Source organism: Acinonyx jubatus, chromosome B1, assembly GCF_027475565.1.
Source record: "Acinonyx jubatus isolate Ajub_Pintada_27869175 chromosome B1, VMU_Ajub_asm_v1.0, whole genome shotgun sequence".
Lineage (NCBI taxonomy): Eukaryota > Metazoa > Chordata > Mammalia > Carnivora > Felidae > Acinonyx > Acinonyx jubatus.
In genome coordinates this window covers 48,228,815-48,248,654 of record NC_069382.1, presented here as the reverse complement: position 1 = coordinate 48,248,654, position 19,840 = coordinate 48,228,815, and the positions used below count along the sequence as shown (strand labels likewise).

General features: G+C 39.2%; 2 protein-coding genes and 1 pseudogene across 11 annotated transcripts in view; 1 reads left to right on the top strand and 2 right to left on the bottom strand.

Moving 5' to 3' along the window:
- ELP3 (elongator acetyltransferase complex subunit 3) overlaps positions 1-16,294 on the bottom strand; it is a 96,303-nt gene extending 80,009 nt beyond the window's left edge. Inside the window, exons 1-3 of the mRNA XM_015088020.3 lie at positions 16,148-16,294; positions 13,022-13,121; positions 10,180-10,318 (exon numbers count right to left, since the gene is read on the bottom strand). Of these exons, the coding sequence (XP_014943506.1) occupies positions 10,180-10,318; positions 13,022-13,121; positions 16,148-16,166 (258 nt within the window). The 5' untranslated portion in view covers positions 16,167-16,294. The remainder of the gene's footprint in view (positions 1-10,179; positions 10,319-13,021; positions 13,122-16,147) is intronic.
- Positions 3,385-10,168, bottom strand: LOC106989528 (general transcription factor IIF subunit 2-like; annotated as a pseudogene).
- A 54-nt stretch (positions 16,295-16,348) lies between the features above and the next one.
- The window catches only part of NUGGC (nuclear GTPase, germinal center associated), a 55,818-nt gene continuing 52,326 nt past the window's right edge, over positions 16,349-19,840 (top strand). For 4 of the 10 annotated variants that reach the window (XM_053216646.1, XM_053216649.1, XM_053216650.1 and 1 more), the window contains exon 1: positions 19,608-19,755. The gene's annotated coding sequence lies outside the window, so the exon portion shown is untranslated. Of the gene's footprint in view, positions 17,122-17,857; positions 18,058-19,607; positions 19,756-19,840 lie in introns of those variants that run through there. The other 6 variants (XM_027069967.2, XM_027069942.2, XM_015088021.3 and 3 more) reach the window with 3 other exon arrangements.

The following is a 19,840-nucleotide window of genomic DNA, read 5'->3' as shown; positions in this document are numbered from 1 at the left end:
AAATCATATGGTATTTTTTTCTTATTTCACTTAGCATTATACTCTCTAGCTCCATCCATGTTGTTGCCAATGGCAAGATTTCTCATTTTTTATGGCTGAATAATATTTCAGCGTGCATGTGTGCGTGTGCGTGTGTGTACACACACCATATCTCTATCCACTCATTGATCAATAGACACTTGGGCTGCTTTCACAATTTGGCTATTGTAAATAATGCTGCAATAAACAAGGGGTGCATGTACCCTTTTGAATTAGTGTTTTTGTATTCTTTGGGTAAATACCCAGTAGTGTGATTCCTAGATCATAGGGTAGTTCCATTTTTAAATTTTTGAGGAACCTCCCTACTATTCCCCACAGTGGCTGCACCAGTTTGTATTTCCACTAGCAGTACAAAAGGGTTTGTTTTTCTCCACATCCTTGCCAATACCTGCTATTTGTGTTGTTGATTATAGCCATTCTAACTGGTGTGAGGAGATAACTCATTGTAGTTTTGATTTGCATTTCCCTAATAAGTGATGATGAGCATCCTTTCATGCATCTGTTGGCTACCTGAATGTCTTCTTTAGAGAAATGTCTGTTCATGTCTTCTGCCCATTTTTAATTGGATTATTTGTTTTTTGGGTGTTGAGTTTTACCAGTTCTATATATATTTTGGATACTAACCCTTCATCGGATATGCCATTAGTAAATATCTTCTCCCATTCAGCAGGTTGCCTCTTAGTTTTGTTGACTGTTTCCTTTCATGTGCAGAAGCTTTTAATTTTGTTGTAGCCACAACAGTTTATTCTTGCCTTTGTTTTCCTTGTCTCAGGAGACTAGAAAAAAGTTGCTACGGGCGATGTCAAAGAAGTTGCTGCCGGTGTTCTCTTCTAGGATTTTTATGGTTTCAGGTCTCACATTTAGGTCTTTAATCCATTCTGAATTTATTTTTGTGTATGGTGTAAGTGGTCCAGTTTTCCCAACACCATTTCTTCAAGAGACTTTCACCCAATGGATATTCTCTCCTGTCCTATCAAACATTAATTGACCATACAGTTGTGGGTTTATTTCTGGGTTTCCTATTCTGTTCCATTGATCTACATGTCTATTTTTGTGCCAGTATCATGCTGTTTTGATTACTACAGCTTTGTAATGCAACTTGAAATTTGGAACTGTGATGCCTCCAGCTTTGCTTTTCTTTTCCAAGACTGTTTCGGCTATTTGGGGTCTTTAGTGATTCCATACAAATTTTAGGATCGTTTGTTCTATTTCTGAGAAAAATGTTATTGGTATTTTCATAGGGACTACATTAAATGCGTACATTGTTTTAGGTGTATAGAGATTTTAACAATATTTATTCTTCTAATCCATGACCATGGAATGTCTTTCCTTTCTGTCACCTTCAATTTCTTTCATCAGTGTTTTACAGTTTTCAGCGTATAGATCTTTCATCTCTTTGGTTAGGTTCATTTCTAGGTATTTTATTATTTTTGGCGTCATTGTAAGTGGGATTGTTTTCTTAATTTCACTTTCTGATGCTTCATTATTGGTGTATAAAAATGCACCATATTTGTATCTTGCAACTTTAACAAATTTGTTTATCAGTTCTAGCAGTTTTTCGGTGGCCTTTTGGGTTTTCTACGTAGAGTATCATGTCATCTGCAAATAGTGAAAGTTTTACTTCTTCCTTACTGATTTGGATGCCTTGCCTTTCTTTTTGTTGTATGATTGCTGCTGCTAGGTCTTCTAGTACTATGCTGAATAAGAGACTACATCCTTATTTTGTTCCTTACTTTAGGGGAATCTCTCAGTTTTTCCTCATTAAAGATGAATGTTAGCTGTGGGTTTTTCCTATATGGCCTTTATTATGTTGAGGTATGTTCTCTCTAAACCTACTTTGTTAAGGGCTTTTATCATGAATGGATGTTGTATTTTGTCAAATGCTTTTTCTGGGTTTACAGAAATGATCACATGGTTATTTTCCTTTCTCTATTGATGTGATGTATCGTGTTGATTTGCGAACACTGAATCACCCTTGAAATCCAGGAATAAATCCCACTTAATCATGGTGAATGATTTTTAATATATTGTTGGATTTGGTTTGCTAGTATTTTGTTGAAGATTTTTGCATCTATGTTCATCAGGAATATTGGCCTATAGATCTCTTTTTTAGTGGTGTCTTTATCTGGTTTTGGTATCAGGGTAATATTGGTCTCATAGACTAGACTTGGGAGTTTTCCTTCCCTTTTGTTTTTTGAAATAGTTGGAGAAGAATAGCTATTAACTCTTCTTTAAATGTTTGGTTTGCCTATGAAGGCTTCTGGTCCTGGACTTTTGTTTGTCAGGAGATTTTTTATTACTGACTCAATTTCTTTGCTGGTAATAGGTCTATGCAAATTTCTTCCTATTTCAGTTTTGGTAGTTTATATGTCTCTAGGAATTTATTTCTTGTAGGCTGTCCAATTTGTGGGCATATAGTTCTTCATAATATTCTCATATAATTGAATTTCTGTTGCTTTGATTGTTATTTCTCCTCTCTCATTTGTGATTTTGATTCCTTTCTCCTGTTTTTCCTTGATAAGTCTGGCTAGAAGTTTATCAATTTTACTGATTTTTTCCCCCAAAGAACCAGCTCCTGGTTTCATTAATCTGTTTGTTTTCTTAGTTTCTATATCATTTATTTCTGTTCTAATCTTTATTATTTCTGTCCTTCTGTTTGTTCTAGGTTTCATTTGTTGTTCTTTTTCTAGCTCTTTTGGTGTAAGTTTAGGTGGTTATTTTGAGATTTTTCTTGCTTCTTGAGGTAGGTCTGTATTGCTATAAACTTCCCTCTTAGAACTGCTTTTGCTGCATCCTAAAGGTTTTGGATCATTGTGTTTTCATTTTTGTGTTCATGTATGTTTTATTTTTTCTTTTACTTCCTGGTTGGTCCATTTATTCATTGTTTAGCACGTTATATAACCTCCATGTATTTGTGGTCTTTCCAGATTTTTTTCTTGTGGTTGATTTCTAGTTTCACACCATTATGGTCAAAAAAGATGCATGGCAGGTCTTCAATCTTCTTGAATTTGTTGAGGCTTGCTTTTTGGCCTAACATGTGAACTATTCTGGAGTATATTCCATGTAAACTTATTTTTTATCTTCCTTCCTTCCTTCCTTCCTTCCTTCCTTCCTTCCTTCCTTCCTTCCTAGTATATTCCATGTAAACTTATTTTTTATCTTCCTTCCTTCCTCCCTTCCTCCCTCCCTCCCTCCCTCCCTTCCTTCCTTCCTACAAATACTGTTACTCTGGCTTTCCTTTGACATCCATTTGTATGATAGATGTTTCTCCATCCCCTCACTTTCAGTCTGCAGGTGTCTTTAGGTCTATAATGAATCTCCTGTAAGCAGCGTGTAGGTGAGTCTTGTTTTTTAATCCATTCTGTCACCATATGTCTTTTGATTGGAGCATTTAGTCCATTTATATTCAAAGTGATTATTGATGGATATGTATTTATAGCCATTTTATTACTTGTTTTGTGGTTGTTCCTGAAGTTTTTTTCTGATCCTTTCTTTTTTCTCTTTCATGGTTTGCTAGTTTTCTTTAGTGATATACATTTGGATTCCTTTCTCTTTATCCTTTGCATATCTATTAGTAATTTTTGATTTGTGGTTACCATTAGGTTTGTATGTAACATCTACAGCATACAGCAGTCTATATTAAGTTGATGGTGGTTTTAGTTTGATTCCATTCTTTACTCTTCTTCTCTACACGTTTTAGGTATATGGTGAATATTTATATCCTTTTATTTGTGAGTTCCTTAACTGATTTTTGAGAGAAATATTCATTATTACTGCTTTTGTGTTTCTTACCTATATACTGCCACTTTTGGTCTTTTCTTTCCACTCCAAGAGTCCTCTTGAATGTTTCTTTTAAGGCTAGTTTAGTGGTCACAAACTCCTTTAGTTTTTGTTTGAGAAACTCTTTATCCAGTCTTCTTCTATTCTGAATGACAGTCTTACTGCATAGGGTATTCTTGGCTGCAGATTCTTCCTATTCAGCACTTTGAATATCATGCCACTCCCTTCTGGCTTGCAAGATTACTGCTGAAAAATCTGAGAGCCTTACAGGTTTCCCTTGTATATAACTGTGTTTTCTGTTGCTGCTTTTAAGATTTTTTTTTTAACCATTACTTTTTTAATTTTAATTTTAATTACAGTATGTCTTGTCTCAGATCTGCTTTTGTTGCGGGTTCTCTGTGCCTCCTAGATGTAGATACCTGTTTCCTTCCCCAAATTAGGGAAGTTTTCAGCTATTGTTTCTTTAAATAAATTCTCTGCCTCCCCTTTCTCTTCTTTTTCTGAGCCTCCTATAATATGAATGTTAGTTATTATGTTTGATGGAGTCACTGAGTTCCTTAAGTCTATTCCAATTTTGCATAATTTTTTTTCCTCTCTTTTGTTCAGCTTGATTACTTTCCATTATTTTGTCTTGTAGGTCATTAATCTGTTCCTCTGCTTCTTCCAGCCTGCTGTTCATTCCATCCAGCATGTTTCTCATTTATTGAGCCCTTTATCTCTGCTATGTTATTCCTGAAATCTGTGTTAAATATCTCACTCATGTCTTCCAGTCTTTTCTCAAGTCCAGTGAGTATCATTACAATCATTGCTTTAGGTGTGTTACTCATATTTGTTTTGCTTAGATCTCTGGCCATGGCCTTGTCCTGTTCTTTCATTTGGGATAAATTTCTCTGTCTTCTCATTTTGTCTAAGTCTGTGCCTCTTTCTGTATGTTAGGTAAGTCAGCTACATCTCCTGTTCGTAAGGGTAATGGCCTTACGAAGATGAGGTCCTGTACTGCCCTGCTGTGTAGAGTCCACTGTTCCCCAGGGCCAGGTGCTCTGGGAACGTCTCCAAAATGTGCTGCATTTGGTGTGTTATTTTGTCCTGGCTACTCTATACTTCAGGCCAACTGTCTGCAGAGGCTCTCTTTGCCTTTTGTGAACAGTGTTTGGTCCCTGACCTGAATGTGGTGTGTGTTTTTTTTTTTTTTCCAGAAAAAGGAATTTTGGCTTTTTATTCCTTTTAAGACTTTCTGTAGTACTTTTTCTTGCTTTACCATTCACTTTGGATTTGCATTACCTCAACTCTGTGGAGATAAGACAAGGACAGAGAGTCCTCATTTAGAAATCATTTCCTAATTTTACATTTTAAGAGTCAATATTTAAAAAAGAAAAACCTTCTTAACCTCCCCAACCCCACACCCGCTCCTGAATAATCTAGTTTAACACAGGCCTATAAATTTTTTCATCAAAAAACACTTAAGTAACAAGAATTGTTGTTTAAAAAATGTAGGGAAATTAAATTTCCAGTCATTTTACCCCTATAACAGATGGAACTCAAGTATTTGATATCAATGGTGTTTCCTTAGCACATCACTTTTTAGTTGTTCTGTTAGCATGTTGGCTGAGAGTCTTCTTAATCGCTCTTTTCTTCTCTTTGATACTGTCTATACTCTGGCTTCAGCTCCCATGTGTTTTTGTGGATTCCTTTTACATTCTGAACACCAATTTCTTTCAAGATTTCCTTTAGGTACCCCACAAGTTGTTTTGTGATGTCCACCAAATCCTTACGATTGTAATACTGATGTTTCTCAAATGCTGAAAATAGCATGTCTAAAACATGTTGTTTATCAGCTTGAGCTCGTTTTCCATCTTTCTTTTTCCTTTCATATTCAATATTGTAGTGATGATTAGCAACAGGTTTATAATTCGTTGTCACAACTTTGTCCAGTTGTGATAGCCTTACAGGTTTGGAAGATGCTTCTATTTGCAATCTCTTTAATCTCCTGTAGTTTTCACTGGCAGCAGGTTGGCATTCAGCTCTTTGTACGACTATTCCTTCCAATGAAAGTTTATTTGATGAGCCTCTCAGTAAAGACTGTTAAGGTCTGTCCTCCAACACTTTGTAAGACAAATGGATGTTCTCTAGGAGTGCTGACAAAAGCTGGTTTTCTGCCAATATTGTGACTATTTGCAAGAGCCTCATTCAAAGTAAATGACACCTCAGTCCTTCCTTGATTCTTAGCAATCCGCAGTTTCCCAACTTTACCTCTTTCAGAGGCTTCAGCCCATTGCTGGGACAAGTATTTAGGGAAACTTGATGAGCCATACTCTGGTGTTCTGTTTGGTGCCGGTCAAATCGAGTTCTTCAAGTTTGGCCATCAGTCTGTTGACGGTAGAGGTGAATGGGCCAGAGCAGCAGCCCAGGAGCCTGGGGTCCTGTGGCATGAAGGACTGGGGAACTTGGTACGCCGCGACCAGAGGCTGCCTGTGAAGAAGCAGAGTCCACCTGCCAGGATATTGGGAATCCCCGGAAAGCGAATGTGGCATGTTTTAACTAGGTATACTCTGGTCTGCTTGTGAAATGAGACCTGTTGCCATTGCTGCCAGAACGGAGGCTCCACAAAAGTCCCAAGTCAGGAGACACAGTATAAGCAGGAGTATGAGCCAGTCTCCTGGGGGAAGGGACTGGTCATGCCAGGACTGAGGCAAGCAAGGCTGGGAAGGACAGTTCCCATGGAGTCCAGGGAGGTGGAGCTTGGTGTAAACAAGTTAGGTGGAGAGTATGGGCACTGTGCTGGTTGCTGCAGGTGGCCCTGTGCTTATGCTGAAGGATGGGGGAAGGAAATGGCACTGGCCAGTTCCTTTGTTCCTGGAGGGGTTTCTCCTTGAACTCTGCCTCTCTGGGATATGCTCCAAGATGAGCAAACAACCTCCCCACTATGTGCCCCACGCACTCTTGATATTGCTGTTTCCATGCTGTACATCACAGGTTGTTTGCCTGCCTTCTAGGAGCAATGCAATGCCTTCTGGGCTCTATCCCAGCCAAGCCCACTGACTTTTAAAATTCCAGGGTTTAAGTCCTGCTGGTTGTTAACAACTCCCAAAATTCAGCCCCTCTCACTTTCCAAGACTATTGCTGTGGGGATTTGTCTTCCCTGCAGGCTTCCCTGTGTGACAGTGTTACTCTGTCTCTTGCCTTTCTCTGTGACTGCAGCTCCCTCCCCACCACAGTGGCCATGATCTATTTATCTCCCAAAATGCATCTCCGCACTTTTTACCTTCTTCAGTGTGGCTTCTTCTCTACCTTTAGTTGTATAGCTTGTTTTGCAATTCTTCAGGTCAATTTCTGAGGTACTTGGGATGATTTGATAGTAATCTACTTGTATTTGTGGAACAAGGTGAATCGAGGGTCCTCCTGCTCTGACATCTTCCAACCTTCCCCTGTACTTCTGATATTTTTAACAGCTCACTCTGATGATATTGTCTTACCTGCACCAAATCCACCCTTGACAAAATATACTAGTTAGGAAATGACTGAATAGTCTAAATAAGAAATAATGAAGGCCAGGGGTGCCTGGGTGGCTTAGTCAGTTAAGCAGCCGACTCTTGGTTTTGGTTCAGGTCATGATCTCACAGTTCATGAGTTTGAGCCCTCCAAGAGGCTCTGTGCTGACAGCATGGAGCCTGCTTAGGATTCTGTCTCCCTTTCTCTCTGCCCCTCCCATCTGCTCTCTCTCTCCCTCCTTCTCAAAAATAAACATTAAGAAAAAAAAAAAAGGATGGAGGCGAAAACATTTCTACTAGTGGTTGTGGAATGGACAATACATTTCACATCTTTTGGAAACTGAGTGGATGGAGGTACCATGAACTAAGATGGACGAGAAAGATGAATGAGCAATTTCGAAGTTAGTTTTGGTTATGTTATACTTGAGGGTATCCAGGCAGTCAAAAGAGAAATGTTTGATAGACCATTTGACATGAGCCTGAAGCTTAGGGAGAGGTCAGAGCTGGAAGTCAGCACATAACAATACTTAGAAATGTCAATGGATGAGAACACAAGAAAGGGCATGTACAGTACTAAAAACAGTGGAGCCAGGTCCACAGAAAACATCAATTTTCAGAGGCAAGCAGGACAAGAATAGATCTCAAAGAAAGAAATAATCAGAGGTAGGGGGAGAAGGACAGAGAATGGGGTCATGGAAGCCAGGTTTATCAGTCAGGTTGAAAGGTTGCTAAATCTTTGTCTTGCACAGCAGCAAGCTCATACCTAATGCTGAAAGCTAAGAATAGAAGACTTATCTATAAAGTGTGTTATTTAGGGATATGGAAATAAATGCCAAGAAATCAGCTAAGAGTTAAAAGTGGTTGAGCTGAAGGGAAAAATGAGAGGTGAAGGGTTTGAAACTATAGTTGACCCTTGAACAAAGCAGGAGTTAGGGGCAATAACACCTCAACTCAGTTGAAAATTTGCATATAACTTTTGACTCCCCCAACACTTAACTACTTGAATAGTCTACTGTTGATTAGAAGCCTTACTGGTAAAAGAAACTGTCTATTAATACATATTTTGTATATGTATTATATGCTATATTCTTACAATAAAATAAGCTAGAAAAAAGAAAATATCAAGAAAACCATAAAGAAAATACATTTATAGTACTATATACGTTGGAAAAAATCTGCCTATTAAGTGGACCCATGCAGTTCAAACCCACGTTGTTCAACTATATTAGTTTTTCTTAAAGAACCCTTTACACCAGGTATGAATAAATAAAACAAAAACACTGAAGTACAAAGGAGAAGAGACCAGGATTGGTGATACATTGTGTATAAAATTTTAGGGTTTAATTAGCCACAAATGTAATACAATCCAGGAGATATGGCCACCAAATAAGTCAACATAAACTGTAATTACTACAAGTATAATACTCCCATCCAAATAACAGATTGAAGTTCTATGATCATATCAGGAACACACAATTCAATTTTGTTTAAGAGGGTCCAAATCGTATCTTTCACACTTATTCTTTGTATCCTACAGCCCCTACCCTAATTCCAGCTCTTAACACATTTCACACCTAGATTAAACCAAGAGTATCTTAAATGGTCTTTTTGGCTCCAAGCCACTCTACATCTTGTAACAAAATTTTCTGAAAATCTGTTTTGTTCATATATCACTCTCCTTCTCAAATATCTTTAACAGTTTCTTATTATCCAGCTTCTTTGCAGGACATTTAAGATCTTTTATAAGTTGATCCCAAACTAACTCTTCAACCTAATGTCCTGCTGCTTTCTCAAATGAATTATCAACTCTAGTCAGTCTGAGGTACTCATTGTTCCCTGCACATACCATACCTCTTATAACATCTCTATCTGCGCCTTAGTTCCCTGTGCCCTTGCTCCCATTACTCAAGACTGCTCTTCTCTGTTTATATGAGCACTATTTATATGCCAAGCAAATGCCATGCTTTCTGTTGGGCTTTCCCTAGTCTCTTTTACTACCAGGCCACCTTTTCCTCTGGATTTCCATAGAGCTCCCAATTATGTTAGTTGCTTCACAAATACCATATATAGAATGACTGGGCACCATTAACTATCTTTTATATTTATTTATCTTTTAAAGTTTATTTTGAGAGAGAGCGAGAGAGCACGAGCAGGGGAGGGGCAAAGAAAGAGGGAGAGAGAATTCCAAGCAGGTTCCATGCTGCCAGCACAGAGCCCAACACGGTGCTCAATCTCACAAACCATGAAATTATGACCTGAGCCAATATCAAGAGTTGGACACTTAACCGACTGAGCTACCCAGGTGCCCTCATTAACTACCCTTTAAAAGTAACTTCTACAGGGGTGCATGGGTGGCTCAGTCGGTTGAACATCCAACTTCAGCCCAGGTCATGATCTCACACTCCATGAGTTCAAGCCCCGCGTCTGGCTCTGTGCTGACAGCTCAGAGCCTGGAGCCCACTTCAGATTCTGTGTCTCCCCCTCTCTCTGCCCCTCCCCTGCTCATGCTCTGTCTCTGTCTCAAAAATAAATAAAAACATTAAAAAATAAAGTAACTTTTACAAGTATCTATTGTATTGAAAGCCATGAGCTTAAAATGGCCAATAATATTTATCATATTGTGACAGTCACCAAGCCTCAATTTATACTTTTAAGGACATAAAAACATCATCTACTCCTTTAAGCACAATAAATGTTTTTCCTCACTATGCCCTCATAACATTCTGCACAGGTCTCTACTGTAGCACATGTTAAAATATATGAATTTTATTAAACCAAATCCTTCATTTTCACCTAACTGCATATTACCCGGAGGCAAGGATTTCTGGCAGAGCAGAAACACAACCAATGTTTCGTGAATCAAACCACTCACCCCACTGGCAGTTCTGATGGGTTTTGCCTTTAACTTGGGGACCAAAACCTTTCGATACTGAGGTGGGACTGCAGCAATGATATCTACCAGGCGGGGCTGTGCTGAAAGGCCATATTTAGCAGCTGTCCTGGTTTTCACCCTGAAAGTAAAGCATCCATCATTATCAAGATCATAAGATTTCAAGACCATCTACCAAAAGAATGACCTATAAATAACACCATCAACTCCTGTCATCCCCCTATCCTTTCACCAGGTGACAACACTGGCTTTAACATTTGTTGAACAACAGGAGAATAGAAGAAAATCAGGAAAATGCATCAATAACCTCTTCTTACCCTGGAGTACCAGAAAGAAAACAAGATGACTACAGAAAGGGTCCCAGTATAGTGACAGAAGGTAGGTCTCATTCAAATTAGTGCTCCAGCTTCATAGAATTCTACCCTTTTCTCAACCATAACACCATAGCATCTAGGATCAGGGTAATTCTGTTGCAAGGGACTGTTCACTACATTGTAGGATGTTTAGCAGCATCACTGGCCTCTACTCACCAGCATCCCACTTCCCTTTGTAACAACTAAAAAACGTCTTCTGACATTAAGAAATGTCCCCTGGGATGGTGGGGGGAGGGGGGGAGAATGCCTGGTTGTAAGCCATGGTCTTAGACCAAAAATAAAAACAATCAAAAAACAATTTAAAGGAAAGGTATGCAGAACCAAACAGGAAATAAGGTACATACATTTTTAAAAGTGTTTTAAAATGTATTCTAAAATATTATAAACAACAGAGCATAAAACATAAATACACTTTAACATTTAGGAAGCAAACACTTGTGTTACTACACTCCAAGAAACAGAAAATGATCAGGACTTCAGAGGATCCATTTATCCCTTCCTGACTGTAACTCTATCCCTAATCCCTAGAAATAACCTTTAGTACAACTAATAATTCCTTGCTTTTCTCTACAGTTGAATTGGTTTCTTGTTTCTTTGCTGCTAGCAAACCCTAACAGTCACCTTAATTTCTGATTTTAGTCCATCTAAAATTATTGTGAGGTGTTTGCATCATTTTCAAGAACTGTTAACCCAGTACCTGATTCGTAGAGAGAACCTAAGTACTTGGTATGCCAGGAAGTATAAGGCATAGTTGTTTCATGCCCTATGTTGGCATGTTTGCAGACAGGCATGCACAAAAATAAATGTGTAAGTGATAAAAACCTATGTGATACAACACACATACAATAATGAATGTGTTCAAAGCTCAAGAAAGGATCCCACTGTGTGCTGGGGAGACAGTCATGGAAAACAGGCACAGAAAAGAGTTGGCTTCAGACAGGCAGTAAAGACATGGTGATGCCACTGAGAGCAAATAGGTGGGCTTATGTGAAGCAGGAATGCATATATTTTAAACTATATGGGTAGATCTGACAGAAAGCAGATTTTCAGGGTAAAGGTACAGAAATTTAAAACGTTGGGATAGTTGAAGCCAGATGGAGAGACTTTACATAATGGGCTGAGGAATTTGCACTTAATTCCATAAACACTGGGGACATGCTGAAAGTTTAGGGAAATGACATGATAAAAGATAAAACAAGAACAATAACCCAGTAAGGGATAAAAAGAGGCTGAAAGTATTAGCTACTGCAGTAGTCTAGAATTAAGTTTAAAAAGAGATGGTTAGGGAGTTGGCAGTGGAAATGAAAGGGAGAGTCATGATGAAGAGAGTAGGTAAAGTTAAATCCTAATTGGACCTAACAAAAACAATTTGAAGAGGACACTAGAGTTTCAAGCCTGGGTGAAAGTTAACACAATCAGGCAAAGAGGACATCTGCGTAGGGGCTGGTTTTAAGATGTTAGTGTTTACTTTAGATGTGCTAAATTAAAGAAACTGACAAAAATAAAAAGTAGGAATGTTCACTAGAAATAAAAGACTTGTGTAATTAGGGGGATAGCCAACACAGACAGAAAAGAAACTTCTAAACACATGGTAGAAAAATCAGTAAACTATAATCTCATAGTCAAGAAAGGATAGTTACTTATTTACTCCTTTAGCAAAAGTTTATTAAGTGCAATATTCCAAGGAAGTGAAAAAACACTGAAGTATCTCAAGTAACAGAAAATAGTCTTTAAAAAAAGTCATGTGTGTGGTGATTAGATCACTGGTGAGTCACCTGAGAGCAGGGAGAAAACTCTTTCATTAGAGCGGATCTATATAGTGAATATCTAATGAAAAAAAAAAAGATGCAGAGATGAAGGTCTACTCTTATTTGAGGATGTAGCAAAGTCAACACTGAATGTGACTGTGGAAAGGAAATAGATGAACATGTCAAAGAGGCTGTAAAGTAGGAAAAGATCATGGACCTCAGAGGGAGTATTTTCATGAGAGACAGCTGCTGCTACTTCTGAGACAGTAGGAAGAGAACAAGGATGTAAAGTAATGCAGCACAGAAGATAACATGGGCTCTGGAGACAGACGATCTAATTCCAAATCTCAGTTCTGCCGATTACTAAAACAGTAATCTGTCTCAGATTACACATCTGTCAAATGAGGGTGATATAAGTACCTACCTCACACAGTTTTTCAGAGGACTGAGTTAATACAGACAATGAACTACTAACAGTGATTGGACGATAGTAAGCATCCAACAAATATTAGGAACTATTAATATTATTAGGCTATGAGAGAATTTTGCCATAAATGAGTGACAGGGCAGGGTAGAAAGCTAAATTTTCAACTAAAAACTAAAACATGAGACAGAAAACAAGAAGTATTTGAGAATTTCATTAAAAAGGCCTACCACCTAAGAATAGGATTGCCTTTTTTTTTTTTTTATAAATCCACTTACTTATTTAGATCGATGTCTTTCCCCTGTTCGTGGGCTTCAATTAGTTGTTTAATAACATCTCCTATGGTCAGCATCATTAACTCAGCAGGGCTGAGATCTCCTGGAAAGATATTTAACAATGTTAAAAATCATACTACTCAGTAAAGATTTTTGTAATTATTTTTTCCTTCCAAAATTTTCCCAACCATCCCAGATGAATAGCTCAAGTTTACAAGACACCAACCTCTACTATTTAAAGTTTGATCATATCTTTTGTATCTTTAATTAAAACAAAACTGGCCTCACCTATATATGGGAAAAGCTCATTCTAGAAGCACATATACTATAAAAATGTCAGAACCTAATTGCATGAGAAAGCACCAAAGTGGTTAAAATAACTTCCCTTTATCTCCAGAATTATAATTACCTTTGGATGCATTACTTCATCTTACTCTCAGAATAGAATGCAGTAGAACAGAAATATTTGCTTGTTTTGTGAAAATGCTACCAAGGGGTAACAGTGAAACTCAAATCCAGGTATCCACAGAAGTAATATTACAAAGCAATGCAATACTACTTTGTAATACAAAGGATGTTAGTTCTATACTTGTACAGGGATCTTAATGCATCTTTAAGATATAGTCTGTTCACCATCACGACCTCCTGGCAACCGACACTTCTGTTCTCATCTAAAAGGCAATAGCAGAAGCTGACATGTTTTTACTTAACCCCATCCCAATTATGGTTGATTGGTGCAAGGATGGGCACCTCTCCAGATCAGGCAATTCTGAGCTCTTTTCTCAAGGCAAAAACTGCCAGTCTCCAGTGATAAAAGCTGTTGAGACTGCAGCTTGGGAACTGCCAGCAAACATACTTCTAGCCTGTAGAGAAAGCTAGTTGCACATGCAAAGATGATGGAGTCATCAGAAAAAACTACAGATGAGAAAGCCCTGGCATTTATGGAGACCTTTCATTTACTTTATCTCATTTGAAACCACACAACACTACAAGGTGGACATTGTTAGTCCCTTTTACAGATGTTAAAAATTAAGGGAAGTTAAGATGTCATTGTAAATGGCATAGTTAAGACTCAAATCCAGGTGTTTTCTCCACAACTTCCACGCTTTTTTTTCACTGTACCAAGCTGCCTCTAATTTAATGAAGCAAAGCTAACACAACGTGAGAGAAACACGTCCATGTACAATCAAAGGCTAAATGCTTTCCAAATCATGTAATTCAGCACTCCAGAGTGCCAAAAAAGGCACTTCAAGGACATGTAATAGAAGATTGATGATGGTGGTGATGGAAAAAGGGGGAGAAGGAGGAGAGGAAGGAAAGGGAGGGTTTCTTTCTTCATTAAGCCAAAGTAGCTCGGCTTTCACCTGTTTAATATATTGAAACACTATGTAATAATTAATTTGGAGAGGAAAAGGAGATTCAAGACATAAAAATAAAGATTTTAAAAACGAATTGTATAGCTCTTGAGTATATCAAAACTTAACTAGAGAAGTAAATTAGTAAGGAAAGGCTTTATGGGGGAAATGGCATGGGGGTCTTTGAAGAAAGGGCAAAAGTGGACAAGCAAAACAGAGGGCAATCCAGAAGGAACAGTGCCAGGTATAGGAATTACCTATCTTTGTGTGAAGGAGTGTTGCCTAACTAGAATATAGCCTTTCTGACAAGGCTCAATAAAAAACATAGTACAGGGTACACTGACTACTAGGCAAGTCGTTTAAATGGACTGGATAATTATATAATCTCAAGTCTGGCAGTAAAAAGAGGAAAGTAGTGTTTAAAAAAATAAGTATACAAAGAAAATGATACAAAAATGATTCAGAAAGTGAAAAGAATACATATTAAGTAAAAGGCTCTAGAAAGGCAACAATGAAAAAATAACCCACAAAGATTTAAAGTAAAAACACTTGCACAATAGGTTCCTGTTCCCAGCCTCCAACACTCACTGGTTATGTGATAATGGGAAGATCAATGACTTCTGTACCCCCATTTCCTTGCCTGCAAAATTGGGATAATACAATACATATTTGACAAGACTATTGTAAGAATCAACTGAAATAACATTATAGGAAAGCCAAAGTACTAGTCGGATACTAGTTATTGACGAAGGTGGGGGTTAGGACGATGATGGCCAAAATGATGACTAATAAAGTATTTCAGGAGGCAGGACTTAGTGACAGGTGAAGAGTGTAAAGCAGTCTGGCCTGACAGGCAGAGGAGCAAGGCAGAGGAAGAAGATTTGGGACACGTAGTTTGATGCCACAGGACAACTGAAGGTAACCTGGACATTTGGAACTGTTGTTCCCAGAAATGGCAGTTGATGCCCAAAGCCATAGTGATAAAGATTTAAACAAACAAACAAACAAAAATTGTGGTTTTTTTGGGTGCACACAGACAGCCTGACCATCAGTTCCAATTCCTATGTATAATTTTGGACTGGGAACGTTACTTAACTCTGAATCTCAGCTGCTTCTTCCGTAAAGGGGAAATGATACCAACTTCAGAATTATTAGCAAAGGCTCAATAAATAGCTTTTACTATGACAACCACCAATCATTATTAGACTGCTTAACTGAATGTACAGAGACAAGTTTAGAACTTGTGAGAAAATACTTGAAATTTGACTCCATCCTGTTGAAAACGAAAGACGGAATTGCTCCCGGCCAATTCAGGAGGTAATATAAATCGGGAAGAACTGTAGGACTGTCCCACAACCAAGGACTGAGTTTTTCTTTTTCTTTCTTTCTTTCTTTTTTTAACTAAAACAACAGGTTAAACGTACCATAAAATCTTAGCAAATTAAGAGACCCGAGAGCACGTTAAATCGACCAACCACGTTGACTCCTTGTAAGGCATACCTTGGAATAAAGCTTTTCCTGCCATCTATGCAAAAGACACCAAGTGACTGCCAAAAAAGAACAGAGTAACGGCAGGCTGGCTTAAAATGCACAATATGTAAAACGAGAAGACAGAGGACTGGAGCCGACACACAGACTGACCCTAAGGTGGCAGAGCGACTGGCTGAGGCAGAGGATTCCCGCGGGAAAAACTGCTTTCAGCACCTGACTGCCAAGGTGTTCGCCCCTCCCCTACTACCCCGCAAACCCGCCCGCTTCTCCCTCCCTTCCGCACCTTTCCGCTTCTGCCTCATTTCTCCACGGTAGTCGTAGCTGCTACCACACACGCCGTGGCTAACAACTCAGACCTCAGGCAAAGTTGACAGCCACAAAGCAACCCCAGCCTGTCGTAAAACGACGGTCAACATATCGTAAAGCTGTTCCCAGAAGACGGCGCGCGCAGAGGCCCGCCCCGCCCCCCAGCGGCGGCTCGCGCAGCTGCAGGAGGCGGAGAGAATCTCCAGCCCAAGCTGCTCCTGCCTCGGATCTAAAGGCTGTAGAATGGGATCCTCTAAACGCCGAGGAGCGCATGGGCGCTAGAAAGCTCGACCTGGATGGACAGTAGAGCGGCTGGACAGTGCTTATGTACAGAGGCTACGCCAGGCTTATTTAGAGAGGCTCCGTTTTATCTGTTGCGTTTTTAAGCTAGCCTACCCTTACTCTCTAACTTTTTGGCAGTCACTTGGTGTCTTTTGCATAGATGGCAGGAAAATGAGAGTGTGAATGGGGATGTCTCTAAATAAGGGTACTTGAGCCCAGGGTCCGCCTCCTCCAGGGAGGCTGGGCTGGAACCTCGGTGGGAGATAGTTCGAGGATGAGCCCGCTAGTGTGGTGTAAACTAAATCCAGGGCCTGGTGGCTATTATCATATTTACACTGGAGATTCCCAAGCTTGGCTGCGTATTAGAATCACCTAGAGAGTAGTGAAATATTCCAGTGCCCAGATCACATACCATACCAAATTAAATATCAAGGGGTAGAGCCAGTCATGTTTTAAAGATCCTTGGGTGAGTCCAATGTGCAGCAAAGTTTGGGAACTACTGAACGAGACCAGAAATGATCGTAACTTGAATCGGAGGAGTAAGCTGTGGAGATGATGAGAAGTGTTCAGATTCTGAAAATATTTTGGAGATTTCAACACGATTTCCCGACAGACCAGATATGGGATGTGAGAGAAATAAAGACATCAACATCAAGCTTTTGGATCAAGGTACTGGAACCATATAGTTGCCATTAGCTGAAACGGAGAAATCTGTAGGCAGAGTGGGGTTTTGAGGGGGGTGTAAGGAGGTCAATTTGGATATGTTGTATTTGGGATGCCTAGTTAGCAGTAAGGCATGAAAAAGGTTCAGGCTGTACATGCCACATGAGAGTTATAGGTCTATAGGTGAAATTTAAAGCTATGAAACAAGGTGAATGTAGAAAAGAAAGAGAAGACTAAAGACAAAGCTTTGGGGCATTCTAATCCTAGCAGGTTGAGAAGGGGAATAACCAGAAAAGGAAGGTGAGGTGGTGCCCCCAGGGAGTTTAGAAGAAAACTAAGAGAGGTGCGGTTACCTGGAAAACAAGCGAAAGTGTGTTGAGGAGGGAGTGATCTACTGGGTCAAAGGCTGCTGAAGGATCAAGTCAGATGAGGGTCGAAAATTGACTAAGATTAATGGAGACTTTGACAAGAACAGTTTTATGAAACTGTAGATGTGAAGGCTTGACTATAGAAGGTTTATGATAGATTGAGAGGGGAATTTGAGAGTGAGTTTACACAACTCTTGAGGGATTTTGCCTTCAAGAAGTGCAGAGAAATGGGGTTGTAGCTGGATGAGAAAATGGTGTCAAAGGAAGTGTTTATTAAAACAATAAATAACATCCAGTTTTTATGTCAATGGGAATAATCCAATGGAGAGTGAAAAAATTTTTTAATGTTTTTTTAATGTTTATTTATTTTTGAGAGAGAGACGCGGAGGGGCAGAGAGAGAAGGAGTCACAGAATCCGAAGCAGGCTCCAGGTTCTGAGCTATCAGCACAGAGCCCGACACGGGGCTCGAACTCACGGACTGTGAGATCATGACCTGAGCTGAAGTCGGACGCTTAACTGACCGAGCCACCCAGGTGCCCCAAGAGTGAAAATTTAATGAATTACAAGAGGAAGGTACTCTTCTTAGCACTGCAGTTGGAGAGAAGGGATGGAATCTGGTGCACAGGGGAAGGGATTCCCTTTTGATGGGTGCCTGGATAGTTCATCTATTAACAGGAAGGCAGAGCACCTGAATATAGATTCTGATGGAAGTTTTCTTTCAATTGCTTCAATGTTTCCAGTGAATTCAATGAAAGTGCAGCCTGGTAGCTTCCCCACACTTTTAACAGACCTAGAATTCAGGTGTCCAATAAAGGTATCAAGGACCACCATAAAGAAACCCAAGCAGCTTTAAAAATGATCAAAATTAATTTTAGTCATTAGGTATTTTAGTAGTGCCTCTGATTTCGAATACGGTTAACTGTTGAAGCAAAGAAACAGCCAGTAGGGGGAGAGCTAAGCATACGTGACATGAACAGAAGATTAAGGTGTAAGTTTGCCCAGAAAGAGAAGTAAAGATCCAACATTAATGATGATAGTCACGCTGATTTTCTTTGCCTTGAGCTTTATACCGGTGTTTCTATGGTTTTCTTATGGACGAGGCATATCATCTTGCTAAAAGTTCAAAACAACTTTTGAGATCACAGTCTAAATATTTATTTATAATTCTTGTTGACCTCTTTGCTTTCTGAATCCCCACTTTGGAATAAAAAATACCTACAGTTACTGAGAATTATCCTAGTAACAACTGAGTCCGCCTTTGAAGGTCAAACGTAACCTGAAGCTGAAGGTTAAAAAAGGTAGCTTTTTCCCTATACTTGATGTGATTGTTTGGGTTGCCAAATACAGTAGAGTAGGTTCTACTTTCTTGTCCATTGGACAGCACTTTTTAAATATTTGTTTTTCTGGGTTAAAAAATATGAATATAAGATTAAGTTCCAGAAAGAGTTCTTTAAAACTGTATGACAGGGGCACCTGGGTGGCTCAGTTGATTGACCAGCTGACTTCAGCTCAGTCATGATCTCATGGTTCCTGAGTTCGAGCCCCACATCAGGCTCTGTGCTGACAGCTCAGAGCCTGGAGCCTGCCTTGGATTCTGTGTCTCCCTCTCTTTCTGCCCCTCCCCCTTGCGCTCTGTTTCTCTCTCTCTCTCAAAAATAAATATTTAAAAAAAATTTTTTAAAAAAACTATGACACTTATTTCTGCAATCAAACAACCTAGCATTGTTTGGGTTTTGGTGAGTTCCAAGACTTTGTTATCAAGAATCGGTTTATCTTTACCATCTCACATCATCCATCTTACCCAGTTGTCTTTGTATTTGGGGGTGTGGGAACCAGTGCATTGTCTCTCTTGGGACTGGGGCATTTTTCCTAACTGCTCAAGTAAGTTAGATCCATCAGAATAAGTTTCCTCCTCAAAGAAAGGATGCTGCAGGGTTGATGGTGCAATTTATTTAGAAAGAATAAAAATGACTAATATCTGCCTGCTTGTAGGAATAGAGCAGAGAAGAATGTAAGATTCCCCAATTCACACACAATTCAAGTTTAAATGAAAGGGGAAAATAGCGTGAATCAGTTTCTGAAGGAGGAGATTGTCATAAATAACCCTCAAATGGCAAATCAGTTTCACTTCTGCTTGGGTGAATTTGGCTTGTGACTGTGGCCACAAAGGGTATATACCCCAGCTGGTTTCACATAGCTATACTAAGGCAAAGAAACAGCTACCATATCCTTTGTGGACTCCTAGAGCTGAAGCAGATAAAGTGACATCTGGTAAGTTGTATTTCTTATGTAATTTATGCTGTAACTTATGGTTGATTTAAGAAACAAGCTTTCGATTTACCGAAACATTGAGAAG